At 39.2% G+C, this 22,740-nt stretch overlaps 1 protein-coding gene across 3 annotated transcripts in view; it reads right to left on the bottom strand.

Annotated features, from left to right (window-relative positions):
- MRPL22 (mitochondrial ribosomal protein L22) overlaps positions 1-22,740 on the bottom strand; it is a 145,227-nt gene that overhangs the window by 60,077 nt on the left and 62,410 nt on the right. For all 3 annotated transcript variants that reach the window (XM_044069547.1, XM_044069548.1, XM_044069549.1), the window contains 2 exons: positions 21,579-21,644; positions 7,771-7,848 (listed from right to left, as the gene is read on the bottom strand). In XM_044069547.1, the coding sequence (XP_043925482.1) occupies positions 7,771-7,848; positions 21,579-21,644 (144 nt within the window). The remainder of the gene's footprint in view (positions 1-7,770; positions 7,849-21,578; positions 21,645-22,740) is intronic.

Here is a 22,740-nt window from a genome sequence, read left to right as displayed (position 1 = left end):
CACAATAAACAGAACATGCTGGAGGGATAGATTCCTGCCCCAGAAACTTCCTATACTCTGGAACAAACTACCCATTCATGCAAGCAAAGCTCCTCATTGGCCCTCTAAGAAAAATCTTGACGACTGGATGGGAAATAGAAAATTCACCCCGGGAATCACTTCAGTGGCACTGCTTGACAGGGGCACAGGAAAATAATTTTCTTGGGTGGTGAAAGCCAGGGAACCTTTTTGACTAGGCTTATATAGGCCCCAGGGGCGATAGCCTAGTTACATACCTATGAACGTATAAAATCCAGATTTTACTTAATCAATTCTGATGGGGAGTCTGGGAAACAGGAAGGGAGTTTGCATATGGATGCCCTTAATATACTTCCGCTGTACTCTTTCTAGTTTACTCATGGTTGTTTTCTTATAAGGTTTCCATATTGTTATTCCATACTCGAGTTTGGGTCTAATGCAGTTAAATAATGACTTCATCATTCCTGATTTACTAGACTTTATAAAGCTTTTTTGTTCAATCTATAGTGCTGTAACTATCATTAATCAATTGGCTGAGATAATTAGAAAAACTCAAAGCTGGATCTACCCATATATCCAGGTCCTTAAATGAATCTACAGTTTCAATCACTGTGTGTTGTATTAAATATTCACCTTTCAATTTATGTCTCCCAAATCCCATATGCTTAGTTTATGATGTATTTATTAGTATATTATTCTCTTGTGCACAAATGGTCAATTTAGTCAAGTTCTTTTGCAGACATGCCCTATATGTAACACATGTAATCAGTTTATCCAATTTCAGGTCATCTGCGTACAGACTGTAAAACACCTCAGATGAAAAAGATAGATCTGAAAGATACAATCTAAAAAAGTAAAGGCCTAGGACAGAGCCCTGTGGGACAACCTGACTTTTAACAAGAATTCCACCTGTTTAATTGCTGTATGATACTTGCCATGTCCTATCTATAAGCCATGTAGCTATTCATCTTATCAACAGTAAATCAATATCTAGTTCTAATTTATTGATCAGTGTCTTGCGTATGACCCTGTCATATCCTTGGTTAAATCTATATAAATTACATCACAGCACAATTTTTTCATTCACAGCTATTATATTGTTATAGAACATCATGTTATAGGTGGTAATAAATCTATTTTCAACATATGCATACTGAACCTTTCCAATTCTGACAATAACTTATCCAATATTTCCTTCTCCATTATTTTTTCACAAGTCTATATGACTCTGGGTTTGTCCTACTCCCCTTTCTCTTAAATACAAGTTTAATAAGTACATGTCTCCAATCTTGAGGAATTTCCACATATGTATGCAATCTAGCAAATAACAGATATAATGGTACTAGAAGTTCTTGCTGAGGCGTTCTCAGGTCATTATTCCCAATTCCATCTCCTCCCAGTGCTTTGTTTGGACCCAGTCTGCACAGATTTTTTTCAATGTAATCTAATTTGATTCCAGTATCTGAGGTTATCTGGATGTCAGTAGAACAACTTACCCCTTTGTGGAGCCAAACTGTTTTGCATAAGACTTTGTAAACACAGCTATAATCTATTGTGTCTGAGAATAAATTTTAGAATCTATACAGTTTATCTTTATATGCATTTTCTTCAAATTCTTCTTGATCTTGTCTCACATTATGCTTAATTTGTTTGTCTAGCTTGTTTATTTCAATTCTCAAAGTTGAAGTTCAACCTTTTTTCCATTTCTTATATTTTTTGTCTCTCACCTTAATCAGGGATCTTGTTCTTATGGAAATATATTCCCCCAACATTGTATGCCTAGATCCTAATGTTAAACATTTTTTTTGCACTCTATTCCTCTTTCAAAGAACTCCAAAAAAGAACAAACTGGTAAAATAACAAAAAAGCAAGCAGGGTGTAAGTACTCCAAACCACACTATTTATTGTGAGCGCTGTCGTCAGAGACAATGCTCCAACTTTATCAGACCAGGTCTGATGAAGTTGTAGCATTGTTTCTGACGAAAGCGCTCACAATAAATAGTGTGGTTTGGAGTACTTACAGCCTGCTTGCTTTTTTGTTATTTTACCAATTCCTCTTTCAAAACTTTCCACATTTACCATCGAAAATCAAGACAGAAGTTTCGGAACCAAACACAAACGGGAGGCTTCTGAACTGACATTACTGGAGGATTCTGGCCTAGGAGGGTGTACTTTCATTTGAGCGTGTTAGCATCCTGAGGGGTGATACGAAATGCTGTGACTCAATCTGAAGACATCATGGACGATGGCAGTGAAAGCACTTCACTAGACCTGATGCCCTTAAGCCTAGAGAAGCCTGCAGCATCCAAATGAATAATGTCACCCCCCTACATCCTTCTTGTGAGTGCACATATCCGAGGGGCATCCTTCTTTTTGAGTGGTATCCACTGTAGGCTTGACTGATGCCTTGGTGCCCTTGGTCAAGATGCACAGTCTTCTCTGGTTCAAATAATCCTGTAAAGTCTTGGCTCTGCTCAATGATCTTCTGATTGAAGTGAAAAGAGTGAAGATAACTAGCGATGACTTGCTTAGTCCACAAATAGAATAAACTCTGCATGTGAGGTCTTTATGGGGATTCTGCTTCCTACCAAAATGTACCTAAAAATATTTAGCTTCTGACAGGTATACCCAATACTCAAACTGCCACTGTTATAACCATATAATAAATAAATCAGAAAGATAAGAAAGTTTCCCCAAAAAGATACTTAACCGAAAACTCTGGAAGCCAAGCTGAACCAACGGACTGACGAAAATTAGCACAATACACATCAATCAGCATTCTTACTGGGGCAAGAAGGTACTGGAGATGGCATGGGCAGATGTACCTCTTAAATCACTGGCATGCTAACTTCTAGGCGAGACAGCATCTTCCCAAACAGGACTAGGAAGAGTACAAAGCTATGAAGTCAGGCTGGACATTAGGTTCTTCTGCAGAAGTTGTCCCAAAAAACTAGCATTACTGTAAGAGTGGGCAATACAATGAACATATGCTGGTAATATTGGTATTTTTCTGTCTAAACACTTGAAGCAGACAGCATTTGTTGACTGCTTTGGGGTGGTAAACAAGAAAATGGAAACATTTGGGATCTGGGATATGTTTAAGTGTGATTTAAGACATATGGTGAAAATCAACATAAATAAAAACAGGAAAAAGAGAAGGAAAAGCTCTGAAGTAAAAGGAGGCAAAAGAGTTGTAGAATAAAGAATCTGAACTGGAGAACAATTCTAGAACACAATTTTAAAAATTTTAAAAGGAAACTGAAGGAATGACAGGAAAGCAGCAGCAGTTTTATACGGACACACTAAAGGTTTGAACCTTTTCAGTTCTTTTGAATAAGAGAGACATGCAGAGAGATTGTCATAATGCGAAATACACCAGGGTCAGCAGCTAAGTTGATATCTAGCAGCAGTCTTTTCACATGCATTACCAAAACTGTATACAAGGGATAGTACATGGGGTCAAAATGGTGATGAAATAAGTTCTTACCTGAATGATCTGGATTTGAAAAATATTTCATATGAGTAAGCAGAGTTACCAACCATTTTTGTTCTGGCTTTCAAAGGATCAAAAGAATGGAAAATAGTTCCAAAATGAATGCTACAGCATGTACAACCTCATGGCTTCTGGGAACTCAGCAGCTTCCTGACCTCCAGATTAGTATGTTTATTTATTCCACAGTTACTACAGTGCACTCTTGACCAGTTAGGGTGTATTGAAAAGATGCATAACAGAAAAACTTCCGTTTATTACAAACATGCAAATGAAACTTATAATTCTTCTTTCTGTAGTAACAATTGTACACCAACACCTTCTGTTCTAATCAATTAATGATTGTACCTGTTCCACTAATCACAAACTCTTCCTCTGCTTTATCTGCTTTGTTTACGACTTTCTACTCTTTCCATAATTCTCAGGCCATACTTCTCGCTCATCTCGACTCCAATTTCTCTACTGTAGGAACTTTTCTGCACAGGTATTATAACATTTACAAAAATCCTGAGTACTTTAAATGGGTTTGGATTATTGGACAACTGAAGATTTTAGTCAATGCAAAAGCTGTGCAGCAAATTTCTGCATGTGCGCGTAATCTTTGAAACAATACACTCAAATATTTTTCTTGTACTTTCTTCTGCATTCAGGTTATGATTGAAAAGGGTCTAAGATGGTTCCTACCTCCTGGTCAACAAAGAATTCTAAAAAGAAATAAATAAATGAAACAAATGGTGGAAAAAAGCTGAATGATGAGGTGGAATTTCCTTCCTTAGCCATGATTTTTGTTCAGGCCATCATTAGATCAAAAAGGCTATGGGGGAAAAAAAACTCTAAAATGCACATCAGAACATCTAGAATCTGAAAGACCTCTAGCATAATTCAGCAATTTCCTCCACAGTTATTACATTGCCATCCTAGTCAGAGTGTTTTGAAAGGATGCAGGAAAAAGCTGAAGAGTACGACAATGTACAAAGATGTAAGAAAGTTAACAGGTACAAAAAATTACTTGGGAAATATGGGTGATGCCATGGTAGAGGGGAAACCACGGGGAAAGCAGTGGGGAATATATGTGGTGGGACAGACACTATGGAGTTCTTCGCCTAGGGTGTTGTTCTACTTAAGCCGGATGCAGATTTGACGCCTTTATTTAGAGCCCTGAAAAGATATGGGCAGTTCTCTAGATCTAAAATTAATGCGACAATGACAAGCAAGGTGAAAAGTGAATTATGCTCCTTCAGATAGCTTAAATAATCAATATGTATCCAGTGTGAATCTTCCTGCCCTGATGAACAGGGCATATAATGCTACACAGACACAGTTAGTGACAACTGCTTGAAATCTGCCAGCTGCAAACTGGGGGTGTTGTGTGAAAAGGAAGAAATCACATGATGCAGTTATGCAATCCCTTCAGGTGCTTAACGCATTTTTAGTGAACAGATCTTGAAATCTTGGTTGAAACTGTTACTGCTAAATGGATACAACAAAGTGGAGTGCCAAGGTGAGAAAGGCTTAATATTCAAGCAGAAACATGGAATAAAAGTAATCTGCGAGCAATTCAGCTGGTCAGACATTTGGAATACTTGGTCAGAGATTTCACACAAGTATTCAGCGGTCGGTATATCGAAACTGGAGATCGGCGGGATAACAAACACAGCCAGATGGATTGATATAAATGATTTTTTAAGAACATCCCCCTCGAGGTGGTTTCTATGATTTTACAAACAATGAAAAGCAGGACATAGAAGGCTCTGAAACAGGTCAAGTTGGGTGGGTAGGAGAAACTGTTACAAGAATGGTAGGAACTTTTTTAGATGTTGAAATAGATCTCCCCCATGTAGTCTTGAGCATGTCAGTTACCAAAGTATGTAATTAATTTGAGAGGATCTAGAATTTCTGAGTAAAAACGTCTACACATATATGTTTATACACCATAGACATCAAGTCTTGTGTTCCTCAGTGCAAGTTTTAGATGGTCATTTAAAAATAAGGATTTGAAGAGTTTGGATTTTTTTATCATGTACTAAGCAGAAGGATTTTAAATCAGAAGGGGTATTGCAGTATGAGGTCTTGATATCTCAAACACTGTTCCTGTTAAGGTACAGGACAAACATGCAACCAAAAATAGTGACAGTTGTGAAAAAAGCAATTACTAGAAATGGAATTCAAATGCAGCCTCCAGCAAAGTATATTTAGTTCAGTTTACAGACTAACCAAATATGTACGACACCAAGGACTAAATCGTCAGGAGATGGCTACCCTAGTGCAGGCATAAAGACATGATGGCAGCATCATAAATCTTTTTCCCCCCAGAAATAAATTAAATTAACTCAACTTTGGAAGACTATGAAAAGAATGTGGGAAAAAAGATGCTTGGGTTACAAGATTAAATCTCACATGATGGAGTTAACAAATACAATTGAATGTTTCCATTATGGGATTAGAGAATTAAATCAGAGTCTGTGTGGTCTCATGTTCATGTATATAACTGCACACTTCTAGTTTTGAATGCAGTTAAAAATCAAATAATCCACCACTAATTTTAATACTCCTGCTACTGCTTATATGTTGAATGTGTTTTTTTCATATTGCAGTTTGCTCGATATGTGGCATATATTAGGTTTTCAGCAACACTTTACAAAACTTCACGGAGGTGTACTTACAAGAAGAAAATGTTGAATCATTTCAGAGGATGACAAGCCGAAGACAAGGGCAGACTAGTTGAGCTATAATGTAATTAAAGAATACCCCTTAATGTTTTTTTCTGTTGTAAGAGCACTTGGGTAAGGCCTCTGCAACACAGTTTCAAAGTGCTGGACTCTGCAGTTTGCTCTGTGGTATCAATACTTTAAAAACATACTACTACTACTGTCAGCTACAAGGCAGATACGCAGAATTCTGAATTACTCTCTTCCACCAAGTAACAAGAGTTGGCTCTACTGAAGATTTCACAAAAAATACAGGTTTGACGGCAGCAATGTTCACCATTAACAGGTAATACTACAGCATTTTTTAGTGAACAAGATCTGAGATTTTGGCTGAACCTAGAGCTGCCAAATTGATGCAGAAGGTTGGGATGCCAAGGTAAGAATATAGTTTACAGAGCCAAATTAGTTGGCTGTACACCTTGGATCAGGAGGTACATAAAGTATGAAACAGCTTCAGCAAATACCCACTGACGCCATACATCGTGCAAAATGTTGGCAGTTGCGGGGAGACCAAAAATGAAACAGTAATGAAAGATTACACTTGATATTTTTGAATATCAAGATTTGAAAGAGGCACAATTCTTGCTTATAGTGGACAGACATTAGTGTCTCATACTGATTAAGTATTAATACTGTCTTGCTTAAAATTAGCAGCAACACAAAGTGTTAGGAAGAAGCAGACATAACTTTCAACATAGCATACTTTGCAATTCAAGCCTCCGCAACCCTGTCACAGCTACAGATACCCAGTACATTTACTTTCTCACAATGCTGCATCTTCAATCAGTCTGCAGCACTCCGAACACTTTTTTGTTCTGGTACCTTCCAAACTTCATGCTCTTCAACCAAATCTCATTTCAACTCATAACTCTGCAAGCACCCTCATTTTACCATCATACTTCTCAACCTCTTAGTAACCATTTTGGTGGTGCTGCGGTAGCGTTCTCGCCTCATACCAAGACGTTGTCCCGTTCGATTCTCAACTAGAGCGTCTTCTGTGTGGAGGCATACGTGAATGGGGTGTGCCTTCGTTGAAGGTTGTGCGTCAGTGCTGGTAACCCGGTACATAAAAATCCACTACCAATCATTAGCAGACCGGAGTTCCGCTGTGGCGACCCCTAACCGGGAAAAGCCGAAAGACACAAACAAACTTCTCAACCTCTTAGTGCAAGAAATCTGGACAAACCCCAAAATAGTAGGGAGACAAAGGCTCAAAAATAGGGACACTTTTAAACATTGTTCCTATAGACTCAGAAAACTGACATAACATGTTTTGTATTAGCATGCATTTTCTGAAGGGTATGAAGTCTGTCATTACTTACTAACTACAATCCTCAATGATTTACTTGAAAACCACAAATTTCATGAGGAACAGACCAAAAATACGAGGCAAAAATCTGGACATTCTGTGAAAATCTGGACAGTTGAGAGGTATGCTTACCACGCATTTTAAATATAAAGTATGCAGAAAGTCTACTGCACAAAATTAAACTCCTTTTAATGCTTCTCATGCATATCATTACAAAATATCACAGAACGTTTCACCTTCCATACCTCTTTCATGATCTTCGCTCCCTTCTTATTGTTGAATTCAAGCTGTGCAAGGGCCTGATCAATCGACATACCACGAATCTAAAAGCAACAAACTTAACAGTCAGTGCTGACACAGAACTTAAATACCATATCATTTTTGGAGAAGTTATTTTTGATTGTTGTAATACATACAGATACACATATGCAAATGCATTTATACCTATGCATATAGAACTATTTATTGACTCAGTTGTGAAAAAAATATTCATGAATCAAAAGTTGGAGTCTTCTGTCTTCTCAACAAATAGTATACAAAAGGCAGTATTCACCCTCTCCCTCCTGGGCCCCAAGAGAGAGCCGGAGTCAGCTTTACTAAAGTGTAACTTGCAGCAATGTTTTCCAACACTGACACACAAAAACAGCAGAATGACAAAACATAATCTCCACATGCATATTATACAAATATGTGTAAAATGTGTGTGTATGCATGGGCTTTTTTCTTTAAATCATAGCAAAGTGACTGTCAGTGGTGGACATTGATGAAGGGAACAGCATGCTGATTTAGACTGCAGTTTGGAGTGAAGGTCCTACAGTAAAACTTCTCTCATCAAATTTATTTTTTTGCACTGCACGTTTCCTGTTCTGTGTGCAACAATCAGTGACACGGTAGCTATAAAGATCCTTCCATTTTTAATGAGATAAGGCTGTATGAGAGCTGAAAAGTTATAAAATTTGGAGAAGTGATATTGATTTGGAAAAGAAAAATACAAGCTCCAGGCTCACCTCTTTACTTTTAGACCGAGGTAGGAATACAGCTTTGGAAATACCCATGGAAGAACTGAACACAGACATATGTATGGAAAAACTGAGGAGTACTTTACCAAGGAAAGAGAAAGAGCTTATGAGATACATACACTGTACTTCCTACACATTTTAACATCCCAATGATGGATTATACTGTTGAGTTTGATCTTGGGTATAATCATAGCCAACCTTTAATCTGGCTGGATACAGAACTGACCTGTAAGTCACAGAACAGTGCTTCTGCTGGTGTCCATGAGAAATACCTCTAACTGCATGTTTAGATTTGACTCTTGCCTTGGAAAACTGACCTAAAGCACACTGTAGACAAGACAGTAATCGTGCCCACAAGAGGAATTCAAGTAAACATAACTGCTGCTTTCTTCACTGCCTAGGAAATGGGTATACTGCATCTTCATAGGAACCCACCAGTGAGAACCTTTACCTCGTTCCAATTCTGTGGACCTCTTTTGTCAGGAGACACTAGTATGCTATTTACTAAAGCACAGTCCAATCAACAAAAGATGGTCTACAAAGAAGTGAATAAGCAAAGTTACTACTGGGACACCATAACAACATAGTGTTTTCAGAAGAGCCACTTAAAGATACAAAACCTGTTGTCGAATCAGTGGGCTCTGCGATCAACAGCAGAGTGCAAAAGCACCTTGTACAGAGAAAAAGGCTAGTTAGTTACTTCACACATTAGAAAAGAAAAAAAAGTAGTGATGACTATAATGTAAACCAAGTTGTACATTGTTGAACTTAAAAGTCATAAAAAGTAACAATTCCAGTGAAAAAGAGGCCACACATGAAATTGTTTTCGCAAGATAATCCCCTTTTAATCAAAAACAAGTAATTAAAAAGAAAGTTGGGGCTGTGATAGAAATGGGGAAAATGACAAAGTAGAAACATTTAAATGCCTAGTCAGGCATGATGTAGCCTTATGACATTCCTGAATTAACCATCTTGATAAAAAAAAAGAAAGAGCTGAAAGCAAGATGCTGGTGGTCAATGAAGATATGACAAAAATATAGAAGCTAAAAGAAGATGCTAAAAAAATCCAGACAACTTTCATGTGCCTTTTGCAATAATATGAAAACCATGATGGTTAACTTCTTCAGTAGGGATTTCAAATGCATATCTATTTTATAGGACTGTGAACAATTGAGACACCGAAAACTAATAATTCTTAAGCCCAAGCATCTGTGCAGTGACTACTGGCTAAAAAAATGAAACAAAACTGGCACTAGCGACACAAGTCAGAGTCAAATCCATGGTATCTTCACATTTCACCTGTTTCAGTGGGAGAAGCACTGAAGAGGAAGAAACCTTCAGACATTGCAAAACAAAAAAAATGTATTCACTTTTGGGCAAACATTTTATTTTTATTTTTTTTTTAACTTTTATTTTACATTTGATGACCGGTAAAGTCTGACTGGACACAGGTCCATTTTCAGCAGAGGCCAGGGGAGAAAAGCTCCACTTAAAACAATGCTAACAAATAACATGTTATAAAATACAACACTGTTTTCTTAATGCATACAAATATTACATAAGAACAGATTTCACATTTCTTCACAGACATATGTAAGGATACAATACTATATTCTTAAGGCATACAAATAGTATATAGGAACATATTTAACTTTCTTCACAGACATACAAGTCAATACCATCAGAATAGAACATTGTTAGTAAAGAGTAAGTATTCAGAGGTTAGGCAAAATTAGGTGATCCTTGGCAGAATCCTTGCATCACTGCAATGTAGTGGATTAGCCTGGGGAGTCACATGGGCACAGCCAATTGTTAAAAGAGTGGGTTTTAAGTAGTTTCTTAAATTGTGGAGCAGAACTTGTAGATGTTATGCGTTTTTGAAGTGAGTTCCAGATATTTGCTGTTGTACAGGAAAAATATATTTGCTGGCTTCATTCTTATGTTTGATGACATTTATGAGATTTCATCTGTTGATCTTAAGGCTCGAGTGGTGGGTGGTGTAGGGTTGTATTAGATCCTGTAGAATGGGGGGTTTATTATGGAGGTAGTACAGTTTGTGGGCTGTGGAGAGTTGAGTAGTAGGAAGTAGTTGGGGCAACTCAAGCCAGTTGAGCTGTTTGATGGAAAGACAGTGATGGGCTCTTTCACAAAACCTGTGTTATTACTGTATGGGGTTGTTCAAGAATGAAGAGAGAAGACAGAGAGCTGACAATTCAGCACTCAAAAAACAATACAATTCATGGAACAGAGGACTCACAAGCATGAATAAACACTTGTGGACATTTTGTTGAAGGCAAAACAAAACACAAGAAGAAATGGGAAACTGACAGACTGGGTTTGTACAGCAAAGAAATCCATGGATAATGTACGCTACTACACAGCCCATACCAGCTGGTATATGTGCAAAACTCAAACCTTACATCAGTCTTAACTGATAAACCACAGTGCCTGAGGTTAGTAGCATGACTAAATGGGTAGAGTTTACCTTCGCTGCACTGCATGCTACATGTACTGCATTTACTTCATGGTGTTGTATTAAAACTGGATATACTGGACAATAAGACAAGGGGTCCTTGAGGAGTAAGTGGCTAAATGTTAAGATGATTTGTTGGGGTCAAACAGAAAAAAGGAAAAAATGTCTCTCTGGTTGGCAAATGCCTTGCTTTACTGCTTCAAATAAGGTCAAATACAACATATGTGGCAACACTCACATTAAATATCATGTGCATTTCGCTATCTTGCACTGGTGTAATAAAGTCAGCAAGGAAAGTGAGTTTCCCCCCTATGCTAATTTTATTTGAGGGAGTCAAAAGATTTTCAACAGTTGTGATGCCCCACTTACATGTACTTCAGATCAGACAGGAGGAGCCTAAAGGTGCCACTGGTAGTTCCATATATATATATATATATATATATATATATATATAGTCGAAAGAAAATTTGTGTTAAAAACATTTATTGTCATATAGATCTTACAATCCTCTCCTCCACTTTTGCAGGACAAGCTACTGAGGCTCTCTCTCCATTTCCTCTCTTTTTCTTTCAGGTATTGCAGCCTTTCCCTCTCACCGTTGATAAATTAAATTAAGGGGAGTGCAAAAGCACTAAAATGAGTACATGGACCCCCCAAAAATGCTATCTCATATTTCAAAGCAAACCACTATCCTCAACTGTGAGACTTGTTTATTTCTATTCTTAATCAAAACAGCATAGTGAATAGTGTACTTCTTCTTCTTTCGGCTTTTCCCAGTTGGGGGTCGCCACAGCAGATTATCTGTCCGCTCATGATTGGCAGTGGAGATTTACGGTGTCAAGCTGCCAGCCCGGTGCCCAACCTTCCACAGAAGGCATACACATGCACACACACACACCTGGGCCAATATAGAGTGTCCAATCCACCTACTGCATGTCTTTGGGATGTGGGAGGAAACCGGAGCACCCGCAGGAAACCCACGCGACCACAGGGAGGACATACAGACTCCGCACAGAAGGCACCCCAGCCGAGAATGGAACAGGAGAACCTGTTGCTGTGAGATGGCAACGCTAACCGCTGCACCACCATCGCCACCCAATACACAAAAGATCAAAATCACTGAAAATAAGATTTGAAGATCTGCCTTATTATCATACTCCCAAGCTCATCAATGCAACCTCATTAAGTCCACTGACTACTACTGACATGGCATCTTTTCTCTTAGCTGCTAATAACTGAAAATATTAAAACTAGAAAACTACCCAGATTTGCAATCTAAACTACCACTTGGGGAGAAAAAATACTCATTAAGTACTAATCAGGAAAACAGAAATACAATGCTAAGGTCCCTATTCCAATATAAAATAAATAAAAAGCTAAGAATCATTTTCATAGACTGACAGCAAATACTCTCAAAAAGTTTCACTAAAAGCACTTCTGAGAAACTTAAATATACCAACTCTGAGGTTGTACAATAGTGAAGAAAAAAGGAATTTCCCACTTTTAGTGAAAGTGCTCTCAGCAAAACATTTTCACTGAAATGGAGGACACCAAAAGTGCTGATGAGTTAGTGACAGGCTCCCAAAAGGCATTTACATGACTCAGGCTGGCTACCTGGAATCCTCTACCAAAATAAATAAAACAAATCTTTCCACAATGAATGCATTTAAAGAATCTTTAAGCACCTTAGCAATGAAGCTAGCTGCAAGTGTTATAGGTTTAATAGTTTCCATTCCCATGTCTAACACTCAGTAGTAGCACCTATACTATTACAACAACAAATACTGTGCATAAATTGCATTGTAATAACTAGTACAATGGGTTGTTTATTGTTCTATGCTCAACTCTTTAATGCTACATACAAGTCTATAGATTTCTTTCTTCTCTTCTACTTTCTTTTATTGTAAATGTCTATCCAACTGTACTACTCTGCAATTATGTACACATGCTCAGTTAAGATCTCATCTCTTAAGCTTGGGTCAAGGCTGAAAAGGGTCAGTAGACCAGTCCATCTTCCCAGTTAAGTATATATATATATATATATATATATATATATATATATATATATATATATATATATATATATAAAAACACCACCCTTCTTTGCCCCAAGCCTCTGTGGTCACCAGGCCTGACTTAGAGAAGATGGAGGGTAGGGCTCAGAACACTTACAATTATGGCAGACCCCCCTACACTGACTCAAGAGGTTTGCATGTTGTGGCAGCAGAAAAGGTTTCTTCTTTGTCATTTGTAGTATGTGGGAGAAACACCTCAGCCTTGGCCAGAAAGGCCTCTCTTCCCTTATCTTCTGAATTACCATGGGAAGCAAGGGGAGAGGAGGAGCATAAAGAAACAGACATCTCCAGTTTATGGGAGAAGGCATCCACTACCCAAACTGTATGAGGTACTGTGAAGCAAAATTTGTTTAACCATATATTGTTTGAAGAAAGAAAAAAATGTCTGTCTCTTGGAAAAATCCACCTGGTCACCAGGTTCTGGAAAGTTTTCTTGTACGGAGTCCACTCATGTAGGTCTGCAGACGTCCTGCTTAGTTAATCCACAATAGAGTTCTCTGAGGGACTGTAAGCTGCTGCCAGGTATGCACTAAACTTTAAGGCTTTCTCTCAGGTCTATGTGACTTTACTGAATAAATAAAGTGTGGGTTCCTACCTGCTTACTGATGTACCACGCCACTTTGTTATTGTCTGTGACTATCTTCAGAATCTCTGGCTTCCACACTGTTTTCACTGCTTCCAGAGCATACTGCACTGTTACCATTTACATAAAGATATACTTGCACTGTTCTTTCCACTGGAATCCAGGTGCACTGCACTTTGAGACCTAGTGTGTGGGCTCTTCAGTCCTGCTTTGAGGCATCCATCATGAATGCTGGGTGTTGGGTCATTTGTCTGAAAGGCATTCCATGTCTAGGATTATTGTTGACCCACTAGTCCAACTGCTTCCAAACACATGCAACACTGGTATCACTGTCTTCAGAGTCTGAAATTGCTATTCATACATGCTCCTTGGGAATCATTTAACTTCCTCATGAGAAGTCTTGCTAATGGGACCATTTACAATGATGGAGGCCTAGTGGCCTAAAAAGACGAAAACCGGTCTGTCCACTGAGCCTTGACTGCTACTTTCTGAAAGAATACAGTTAGGGACTCCGCTTTGCCTAAAGGCATGAAATTCCTGCAGGCTTTTGTGTCTAGGACAGTCTCAGGAATACAGTCTTCTGGATGGGGTACAGTGAACATTAACTTGGACAGACGCTAAGTTTATGGCCCTCTGTATACCTCGAAGGACTGGGCTTAAATGACACAGCTGGTGATGTCAGGGTAGATTTGGGTAACCTTGATTCTGCAGTTTGATAACATTTCAGGCCAGGAATTCTAGTGAAAACTCTGGAAAAAGTAGCTAAACCAAAGGTAAACGATGTAAGCATAAACTGCAACCTCTCCATCACTTCAAACCTCAGATGTTGCCTGTATCCTTTGAATACTGGAATATGTATGAAGGCATCACTGATGTTCAGGGTTACCAGGAATGTGTGAGGGCTCAACATGGGAAACAATACCTATAGAGTTAATGCTATGAAAGTCAGACTTTTAGAAGTTTGATTAGTTTAGACAGGTCCAAAATGGGTCTCCAGGGGCCTTTACTTCTTTGTCCTAGAAAAAGCTTCCCGAGTTTTCCTCGCCTTGCGGTACCTTTTGGATGGTCTCTTGGGGTAGCATATCTTACAGAATAAGTTTTACCTTGTGTTCTCTAGTCCTTGTGACTCAATGGACTCCTTTAAGGCTTTGAAAGGAATTTGAGTTTGTACCCCCTGGATACATCGGCTTTATCTACCTGTGGATGTGGTAAGCCACTGTTGGTACCAAATGGCTAACGTACCTTTTATTAGCAAGAGGTTCAATTCTCAGCTGAGGTGCCTTCTGTGCAAAGTCTAAATGCCCTCCCTGCATTTGCCCAAGTTCCTCCGGGTGGTCTGGTTTCCTTCCGCATTCCAAAAACGTGCGTATGGAACATTTCTCCCAGGGGCTCTAACGAAAGTAGGCTCTGTTCCAGTTAGACTTTCCCTATAAACAAATGTTAAACAAATAAATACATTATTACTGGCTTTGACTGTATGGGGGCTGGGTGAGATTTTTGGGGGTTGGAGGAAGAAGAGGTTGCTGTAGTGAAAGATGCACCCTAGTGGCCAAAGGGTCCTATTGAATCCCCCCCCCCTGCATTTTCCTGCTGCCAATTTCTTTTTGGTAGACTTTTCTACTTTGGGTTATTTCCATTTTCCTCGCTTCTGGTAGAAAAGTTGCTGTTTAGAGGGACAATTTCTGTTGTATTATGGTAGGGGAGGATGCAACACATGGTTTACAGATTCCACAGTTTTCCCTTTATCCTCCAGCTTTTTCAGATACATTCTATGCCTGAGGTCCAAAGAGCAGCTCTCTTCCCAGGATCACTGAACAGCTGTACCTTTACTTCCTTATTAACAGACTGTGTCCACAGTCAAGAATACTTTTGACAAACAAACCGAATAGCAGCCTCTATGGATGCTGCACCTATTGCATCTTATACACATTTTATAGCATGTTTAACAAAATGCAGCAAGGTCTGAACTTATTAGACTAAGGCAGCTTTCCTAGTTTTGGACATTTTCTTAATATTTACGACTATGAGTTTGGTAAACCAGAGTCCTGAAGGCCAAGACTGCTGAAGCATAAAGATTTTCACTCTACCTGCCCAGTAATCAACACATCATTAGGAAGAGTATTGTGTCCTGAAACTAGTATAGCTCCCTTAGAAGATTCCCAGGACATCTACGGGTCTGCAGCAAGGATTTTATGTAGGCATTTGTAAGAAGCACGCATCTCCGTGGGAGTGGAAACCTTAAATGCATCTAGGAGGGTTTCTTGACTGGTGGAACAACAATTGACTTTGGAGGCCTAAACCAAAGAAGTTCCATGCCTTTTTTTTCTGGAAGAGAGGGGGCCAAGGCCTCATAGACTTGCCACTGGAAATGCTCTTTCTCAAGGGAAAAAGTATCCCACAAGACAGGTCCTCTGGTGGATAGTCAAAGGTCAGGTTGTCTTCACCATCTGTATCATAAGAAAAAGAAAAGGACATCTGAGATCTAGCCTTTACATCCTCTCCCTCTTTCTGCGAGTCAAAGAAGTCTGTTATCTGTTACAGACACTTACCTCCTTCTCCTGGAGGCCTAACACCAGACAAATAGAGCCTAACTGGCTCACTACGTTAACTCTGAATAACTTGCCAACCTCCTCATACCAAGTTAACTCACTCTTCAGAGAGTTATAAAGGGTCTAGGGCTTGGGGATCACCAAGTGTTAGCTTAAACTTGGCAGAAGTCCAGGCCTCAGAGTGGGGGCTTTGATTTCAGGGCAGCTATAATGGTCTTGGGGAATGCAAGGGAAAGACTGACAGGTTATGACTTTTTAACTTTGCAAACTTTATCCTTGAAAATGAGGAAAAGTAAACTGTCCACCTCCTGTTTGATAAGTAAGCAATGACTGTAATCCAACACATTCTCCCTTCACTCACATCAGGGCTGTTTAACTTAGCTAGCCAGAAATGGAATGTCAACCTCCAAATTTGCTGTGCCAGTCACCTCAGTCATAGTAGGTGTCAGCTTCAGGGGCTGATCAATCAACTCTGTGATATTTATGTCCTCAGACCTAGGGTCCCTAGAGTCCCTAGAGTCCTCAGACTCCCTTTACTTAGTCCTCTCCCTTTCTTTCTGAGGGGACGTCCAACTGACTAGCATCTGACATTCTGGAGGACCAGAGAAAGGTCACAAGCCTCTTTTTGCTTAATCAGGCATGGACATCCATATGTCTTATTCAAAGAATTCTGGGCCTCGATTCCTGACAAATATTGAAGGCGGTGATGCTGTACGTCAATCCTAAGTAATATACATACTACTGCATTAGTCTTTAAATGATTTTTGCCTTTTCCACATGCACTTGACTCCTTTAGTAGATGATGACATACCCAAGATCGACTCCTTTAGTAGATGATGACATACCCAAGATCTCCAATTAGGTACGACAGTACACAGATGTCCCGAGTGTCTACTGTAAAGAATTCAGCAAAGGTTACAAAGAACAATATACAAGATGCAGGATTCCACAGTGGAGTATTTATCTGCTTGCATTGTGGCCTGGTCCAATGGACTAACAAATGTCCTTTCTCTGAATGATGCACTCTGCATGTAACAAACATGGAAAGAAAAATTAAAGACTGTCAGATGTATGCACGTGCACACCAGGTATATGGGGATATTAGAGTAAAGATGACATTACCTTGACAGGGATGGCAGCATGCTCAGCTTGGAAATCCTTCCCCATCAGCCTTTAGCCTGCACCAAAGCTCCTTAAAATTATTAATGCAACAGCGATCTGAAACCAGAACAAGTGACTCTGACATTCCACCAGCTGGGGGAATACGGCTTCTTAAAATTAGTTGTATTTAATGATGGATCGCCTGGATGACACTTTTTTCATCAATCTGCAGACAGCTGGAAGGATCATGACAGTTGTGTGTAGTACATTAGCAGAAGAAACACTTTCCTTAGAAGATGGAAATAACACAATGTTGCTTGTAAAACTATTTTCACAGCAAGTCTCGGCTCTATGGTGTACAAGGATAAAGCATTGACTACAATCCAAAGAACCTCTGCTCAATTAATAGTTGGGACACTGGAAAAGCTGGGGGGGGGGGGGGGTTGGGCAGAGAAACATAGGCTGGCTTTCCCCATCAAGGGAGACTGTCTGTGGTCCCAGTCTACCAAATACCCCCATGCAAGTGAAGGCTTCCATGTTAAATAAGCCACAGGACCAGGGAGATATAAACTTGGTCATCCCAAGCTGGTACTGATAGCTGTCGTGTTTTATACATGTGGAACCATATGCATGTCAGGAGGACAGAAAAGAATCTCCATGGTAATATGGTCGCCCATGTAAGCCATCAGGAGTGAGATTAGATCCATTTCAGAAATGCTCACTCCCTGAAACACTGCTGGAGGAGTAGGCACCATGTACTTCTTGGCCCAGCAGCAGATGGGAAAGGACACCATACTGCTCCAGTCTGCAGAAGGGATAACAACCAGACTTACCTGAGTTGATGGTTGCATGCGTCCGCCAGAGGTAGCAAAGCAACACAGTCAGACACAAAGCACCCTCACTGACAAATGGGTAATGGTGTCTCTGGATGCCTATTTCCTACATATTTGGGGAGGTGGAATGAACAAACTCGAATCAGACTGGGAAAGGCTCAATTGGTTGGCAGACACAGGTGCGAAAAAAAATACAAGAAAAAAATTTTTTCACAGCTCAGTTCAGTTTGGCTGATGTATTTGGTTACATGCTCTCCATTCAAATGGGTCAATGTTAAACATTTACTGCTGGATACTAAGCCCACTAAACCTGTTTCAGAGAACACACTACACCCATACATGAACAGAATTAAACAAATTCAGACTGAGGAAAAAAGTACAGTTGTGTAAGCAAACATCCATAACAGTAGATGCTCTAATACACTACTGATGTAGTAGCCTAAGATATGGGTTATATCCTCGTCTAGGATATGATCACCAGACAACCTACAAAAATTCAGGGCACCTTTCACACAGACCCAAACTGCAAATGGCTCAATCAGAGCCATATAAAAGGCAGTTCGGGTGCCAGAAGCTTCAGAGCTTTCTTGCCCAAAGAAGGGAGGCTACAGCCCTGAAAGAAAAAAATGGTAGAAAAGGAACAACCTAAAAACAACAATGCAATTATATACACAAGGGCATATACATCTACACTACAGCAATATACAAACACACACGCACAAAAAACAGGAATGACAATTTCCAGAGGTTTGTCTTATGCTGTTTTTTTCTGCTATGTTCACCATAACAGATCACTTACAGACAGGGATAAGCCCCATTCTACCAAGGTTTTGGCTTCATCTATGGCTTTTTGGAAAGGGGTTGTCTCTTAAAGATATCCCATAGACAGTAACTTTGCCCTCTGTATACACCTTCAGAAAGCATTACAAATTGGATTTTTTCCAGGTCCAAAATAGGCTTTGCACGGACCAATTCCCAGAGGCTCCTGGATGGTTGAATTCCTTCTTCCTCCTACTTATATGTGCATAAGCTGCGTTTATCTACCCATATAGCTTAGGCTACTGTAACAATGATCTAAATGTCGAACATAGCACAGTTGTGTAAGTAAGCTTACCATAACAGTGGATGTTCTGATAGATCACTTGAGGAAGCCATCCCTTCCTTCCAGCCCCATTATTTTTCCAGCAGTTTTATAGGACACTTGTCAATGGCCTTAGGAACATTTCCCCTACGATAGCTGTAAACAATGTAACTACATGGCAGGCAGTTCCTACCTTGTCCAGGCACTCCTTAACAGAACTACTGGTTTGAACAAAACATTTTGATTGCAACTCCACCTACATTGTTTATGCAGCCAAATGTAACACATGTACTGGAAAGACCATCTGGAAATTAATGTATGACATATGATAAATTAATATTCTGACATCATCAGGACCAAGCAAACATAACCGTGTTCTCTTCAGGTACATTATATGCACAGAACTCAGAAAGTTTTCCTTTTCTTTGCCCTTGATTCTCATGTCAAACCATTAAATGGTGATGGTGATACATCTGAAGACTAAGGACTTTTCTGGCAGCTACCTGTTCTTTATGAGAATTAATAATAGTGTAAACATCAAATGTGCATTAAAGAACTTGGCTTCCAAGTTATTAAGCTTTTTCTTTGTAATGGTCACTTAAGGAAACAGAAGAAATTAGGAGTGGTTCTTCAATTAAATTTTTGTTGGATTTTATTTAGTTACTGGTTTACTGAATAGTTGTGGTGGTGTATAACTGTAGAAGTTTAACTGTTAGCAACATGAAAGTTCTAATGTCTGCTGTGTGCCTAGATTCCTTGGTGCAGTGTGCTTCTTAAGAAACTTGTCTCTCTTGCTCTTTGGTTAGTTTGTCTATCAAGTCTGAGTTTTATTTAACTTATTTATTTTTGTCAAGCAGGAAACAGAGCAAGTTTATTTGTGAGCTGTTTCTCATTACACCCACTGACATCATAAAGCTATTTATGTTAAAACATTCATAGCTCTAGGACTATGTAGTGTCATATATAAGCTGCAATTTCCCCTTCCTTGAGGCAATAAACCTCTTCAGCCTTTTGCAGTTTAAAGGTGAAGAAACCACTGGCAGCAAATTTAACTAGTGGAGCTTCGAAAAATAGGATACATGTTGCCCTGGCTGACTTAGGGAAGAAAGCTGGAAGGAAGACAAGACCTGAAGACTCTCAAAATATATATTTTTAAAGGCTACTTTACTATCTCAGCTATTTCTTTACCCTTCTGCAAGAAGTTTCTACAGACTGTGTTAACAAATATATAGGAAACAAATATTAAGAGAGTCTCTGTAAACCACTGACATTTTTACTTTGGACTCTCAACAGTATTTCTCACTACAACTCTAAGCGGACAGAACTAGGATCTAACTGGAGAGGCTATGCAATATAATCTAATTTGTTGTGCTCAAGCAAAAAAAAAATGACAATCTTATTAGTGGAAAGCAGCTTTCAGCTATTTTTTCACTGCTTTTTCCATCAGACAAACAGCAACTGACAAATAATCATTAATCCAAGCACATCAGGATGTCTGCCTCCACAACAGCATTCAATCTTACAAGAAAATTTTAAGTTGTTGATAAGCAGCTATTGTTGGCAAGTCTGAACTGTGTAAAACAGATCCCAATCTTGCAGCCCAGAAGACTCAAGCAGCCCTTAAATTTGTATATTTCTGGGTAAAAGAAATACTACACTATACTATTTTCATGCACAGTGCACAGCCAGCAAGGTGCAAAGGACAGGCTTCACCCACGCAAGAACAGTGGTGGTAGTAGCAATAAACAGGGCACAGTGAGATCTCTTTTAGAAGTGCTGTATCCAGTCTGAAATGCAGCATCTAAGTAAAGACAAAGATTAAATGAAGTTCACAGAATGACTGTAAAGATGTGTTGAACTACTTGAAAGTCATACAGTACAAAAGTGAGGAAGCACAACATGTACTGCCTAGGAGGACTGGAAATAGACTGCACAGGGGAGGGGACGGAAGGTGGTTAATGCAGAAATCTTCAGATAGCTTAATAATTAGCTAATAGTTAGCAATCTAGTAACAGTAAAAAAATCAATTTGCAAAAAAAATGAGATGGTTTTAGGCTGGAAGAAAACATGGTTAAGTGGAAAATACTCTTCATACAAACCGGTTGCGTGAAAAAAAAAAAAAAAACTTCCAAGAGAGAAGGTCATGGTCAATACACAGTCAGTAACTATGGAATATACAGAAATAAATGGCAACCTAGTTGGTCAAAAGGACTAATTTACCTTCAATTCCATACAATTTGATGATACTGACAGGAAAGGAAAGTGGCATGTACAGAAACGGACAAGAAGAGTGCAGAGGAATAATGCATTACAGAAGTGTTAAAACATACAGCTCTTACCATTTTAGCCAAATACCACATTTTGTCCTTGCTATATTTGATCTGCCTTCTACAGTGGTAGACTTCCTGTAAATAAAGAACAGCAAGTATGGTTTTACATATTTTTCAAAAAATGAAAACTCTTGTGTAGTAATGTTGTATTGTTCATGATAAAATGCAACCTTTAAATGAGGATATAGCTTATAAAACGATCTGTAAACATGTACCTCTGATCTGCTTTAATTACAGAGACTAGCAACTAAAAAAAAACACAGTTATTGAAAAAAACAAAACAAAAAAATTCAGTAATACTCAGAGGACAAATAAGGTCTACAGAAGCCAAATTTGAGGTAAGTTTTGCCTCCCAGGCCAAGGACAACCACAAGGCATTTTTTAACTATATCTACACCCTCAAAAGAAATACACAATTGTGTGTACAGCTCATTGTCAATGGAACCACTTATACTGAGCCAGAAGATATAGCAAATCTACTGATTGGCAAATTCACATCCAACTTTACCCCTCTCTCCCCCTCAATCTTCCCTCAAGAAATACCGTCAAATATAACTCATCCTGCTATCACTAGGGAACAGCTCCTTAATGCTCTCTCTAAGCCTAAAAACACTGCAGCAATGGGCCCAGACAATACTCCAGGATGCCTTCTAAATAGCATGACACATGACCTATCAGGCCCTCTGGAATTGCTATTTAACTGCAGCCTCCAAACAGACTTCATGCCTCATGAATGGAGAACAGCAACAGTCATCCCTCTGCACAAAGGTAGGCCATCTACAGATCCATAAGTCTCACTAGTCTCACATGCAAAGCCATGAAAAGAATTATCAAGAAAATGATCAGTAATGACATAGGAAACCTCCAGACAGTGGACCCAACCCAATCTGGTTTCATCAAGGGGCAGGTCATGCTTATATAACTGGGGAGTCCATCTCTACAAAGAGGCCAGTCACAAGCAGAGTCTGACACGGATCGGTCTTGGGACTGCTGCTTTCTGGCATTTACTTCTCTGAAGTCAATGGTCTCTGTCCGATGAAATCTGCAGATGACTGCACATTAGGAGCTGCCACTGAATCCCCCACTGACACAAATGTTCTCCAGAATGGGCTGACACGGACAAATAACTGGTGTCAGAGCCATGGACTAAAACTAAATGCCAAGAAAAACA

This window comes from Protopterus annectens, chromosome 4.part0 (genome assembly GCF_019279795.1).
Source record: "Protopterus annectens isolate FY-2018-M chromosome 4.part0, PAN1.0, whole genome shotgun sequence".
Taxonomy (NCBI): domain Eukaryota; kingdom Metazoa; phylum Chordata; order Ceratodontiformes; family Protopteridae; genus Protopterus; species Protopterus annectens.
Note: the sequence above shows the minus strand (reverse complement) of the source record. Positions and strands in the feature narration are given on the sequence as shown.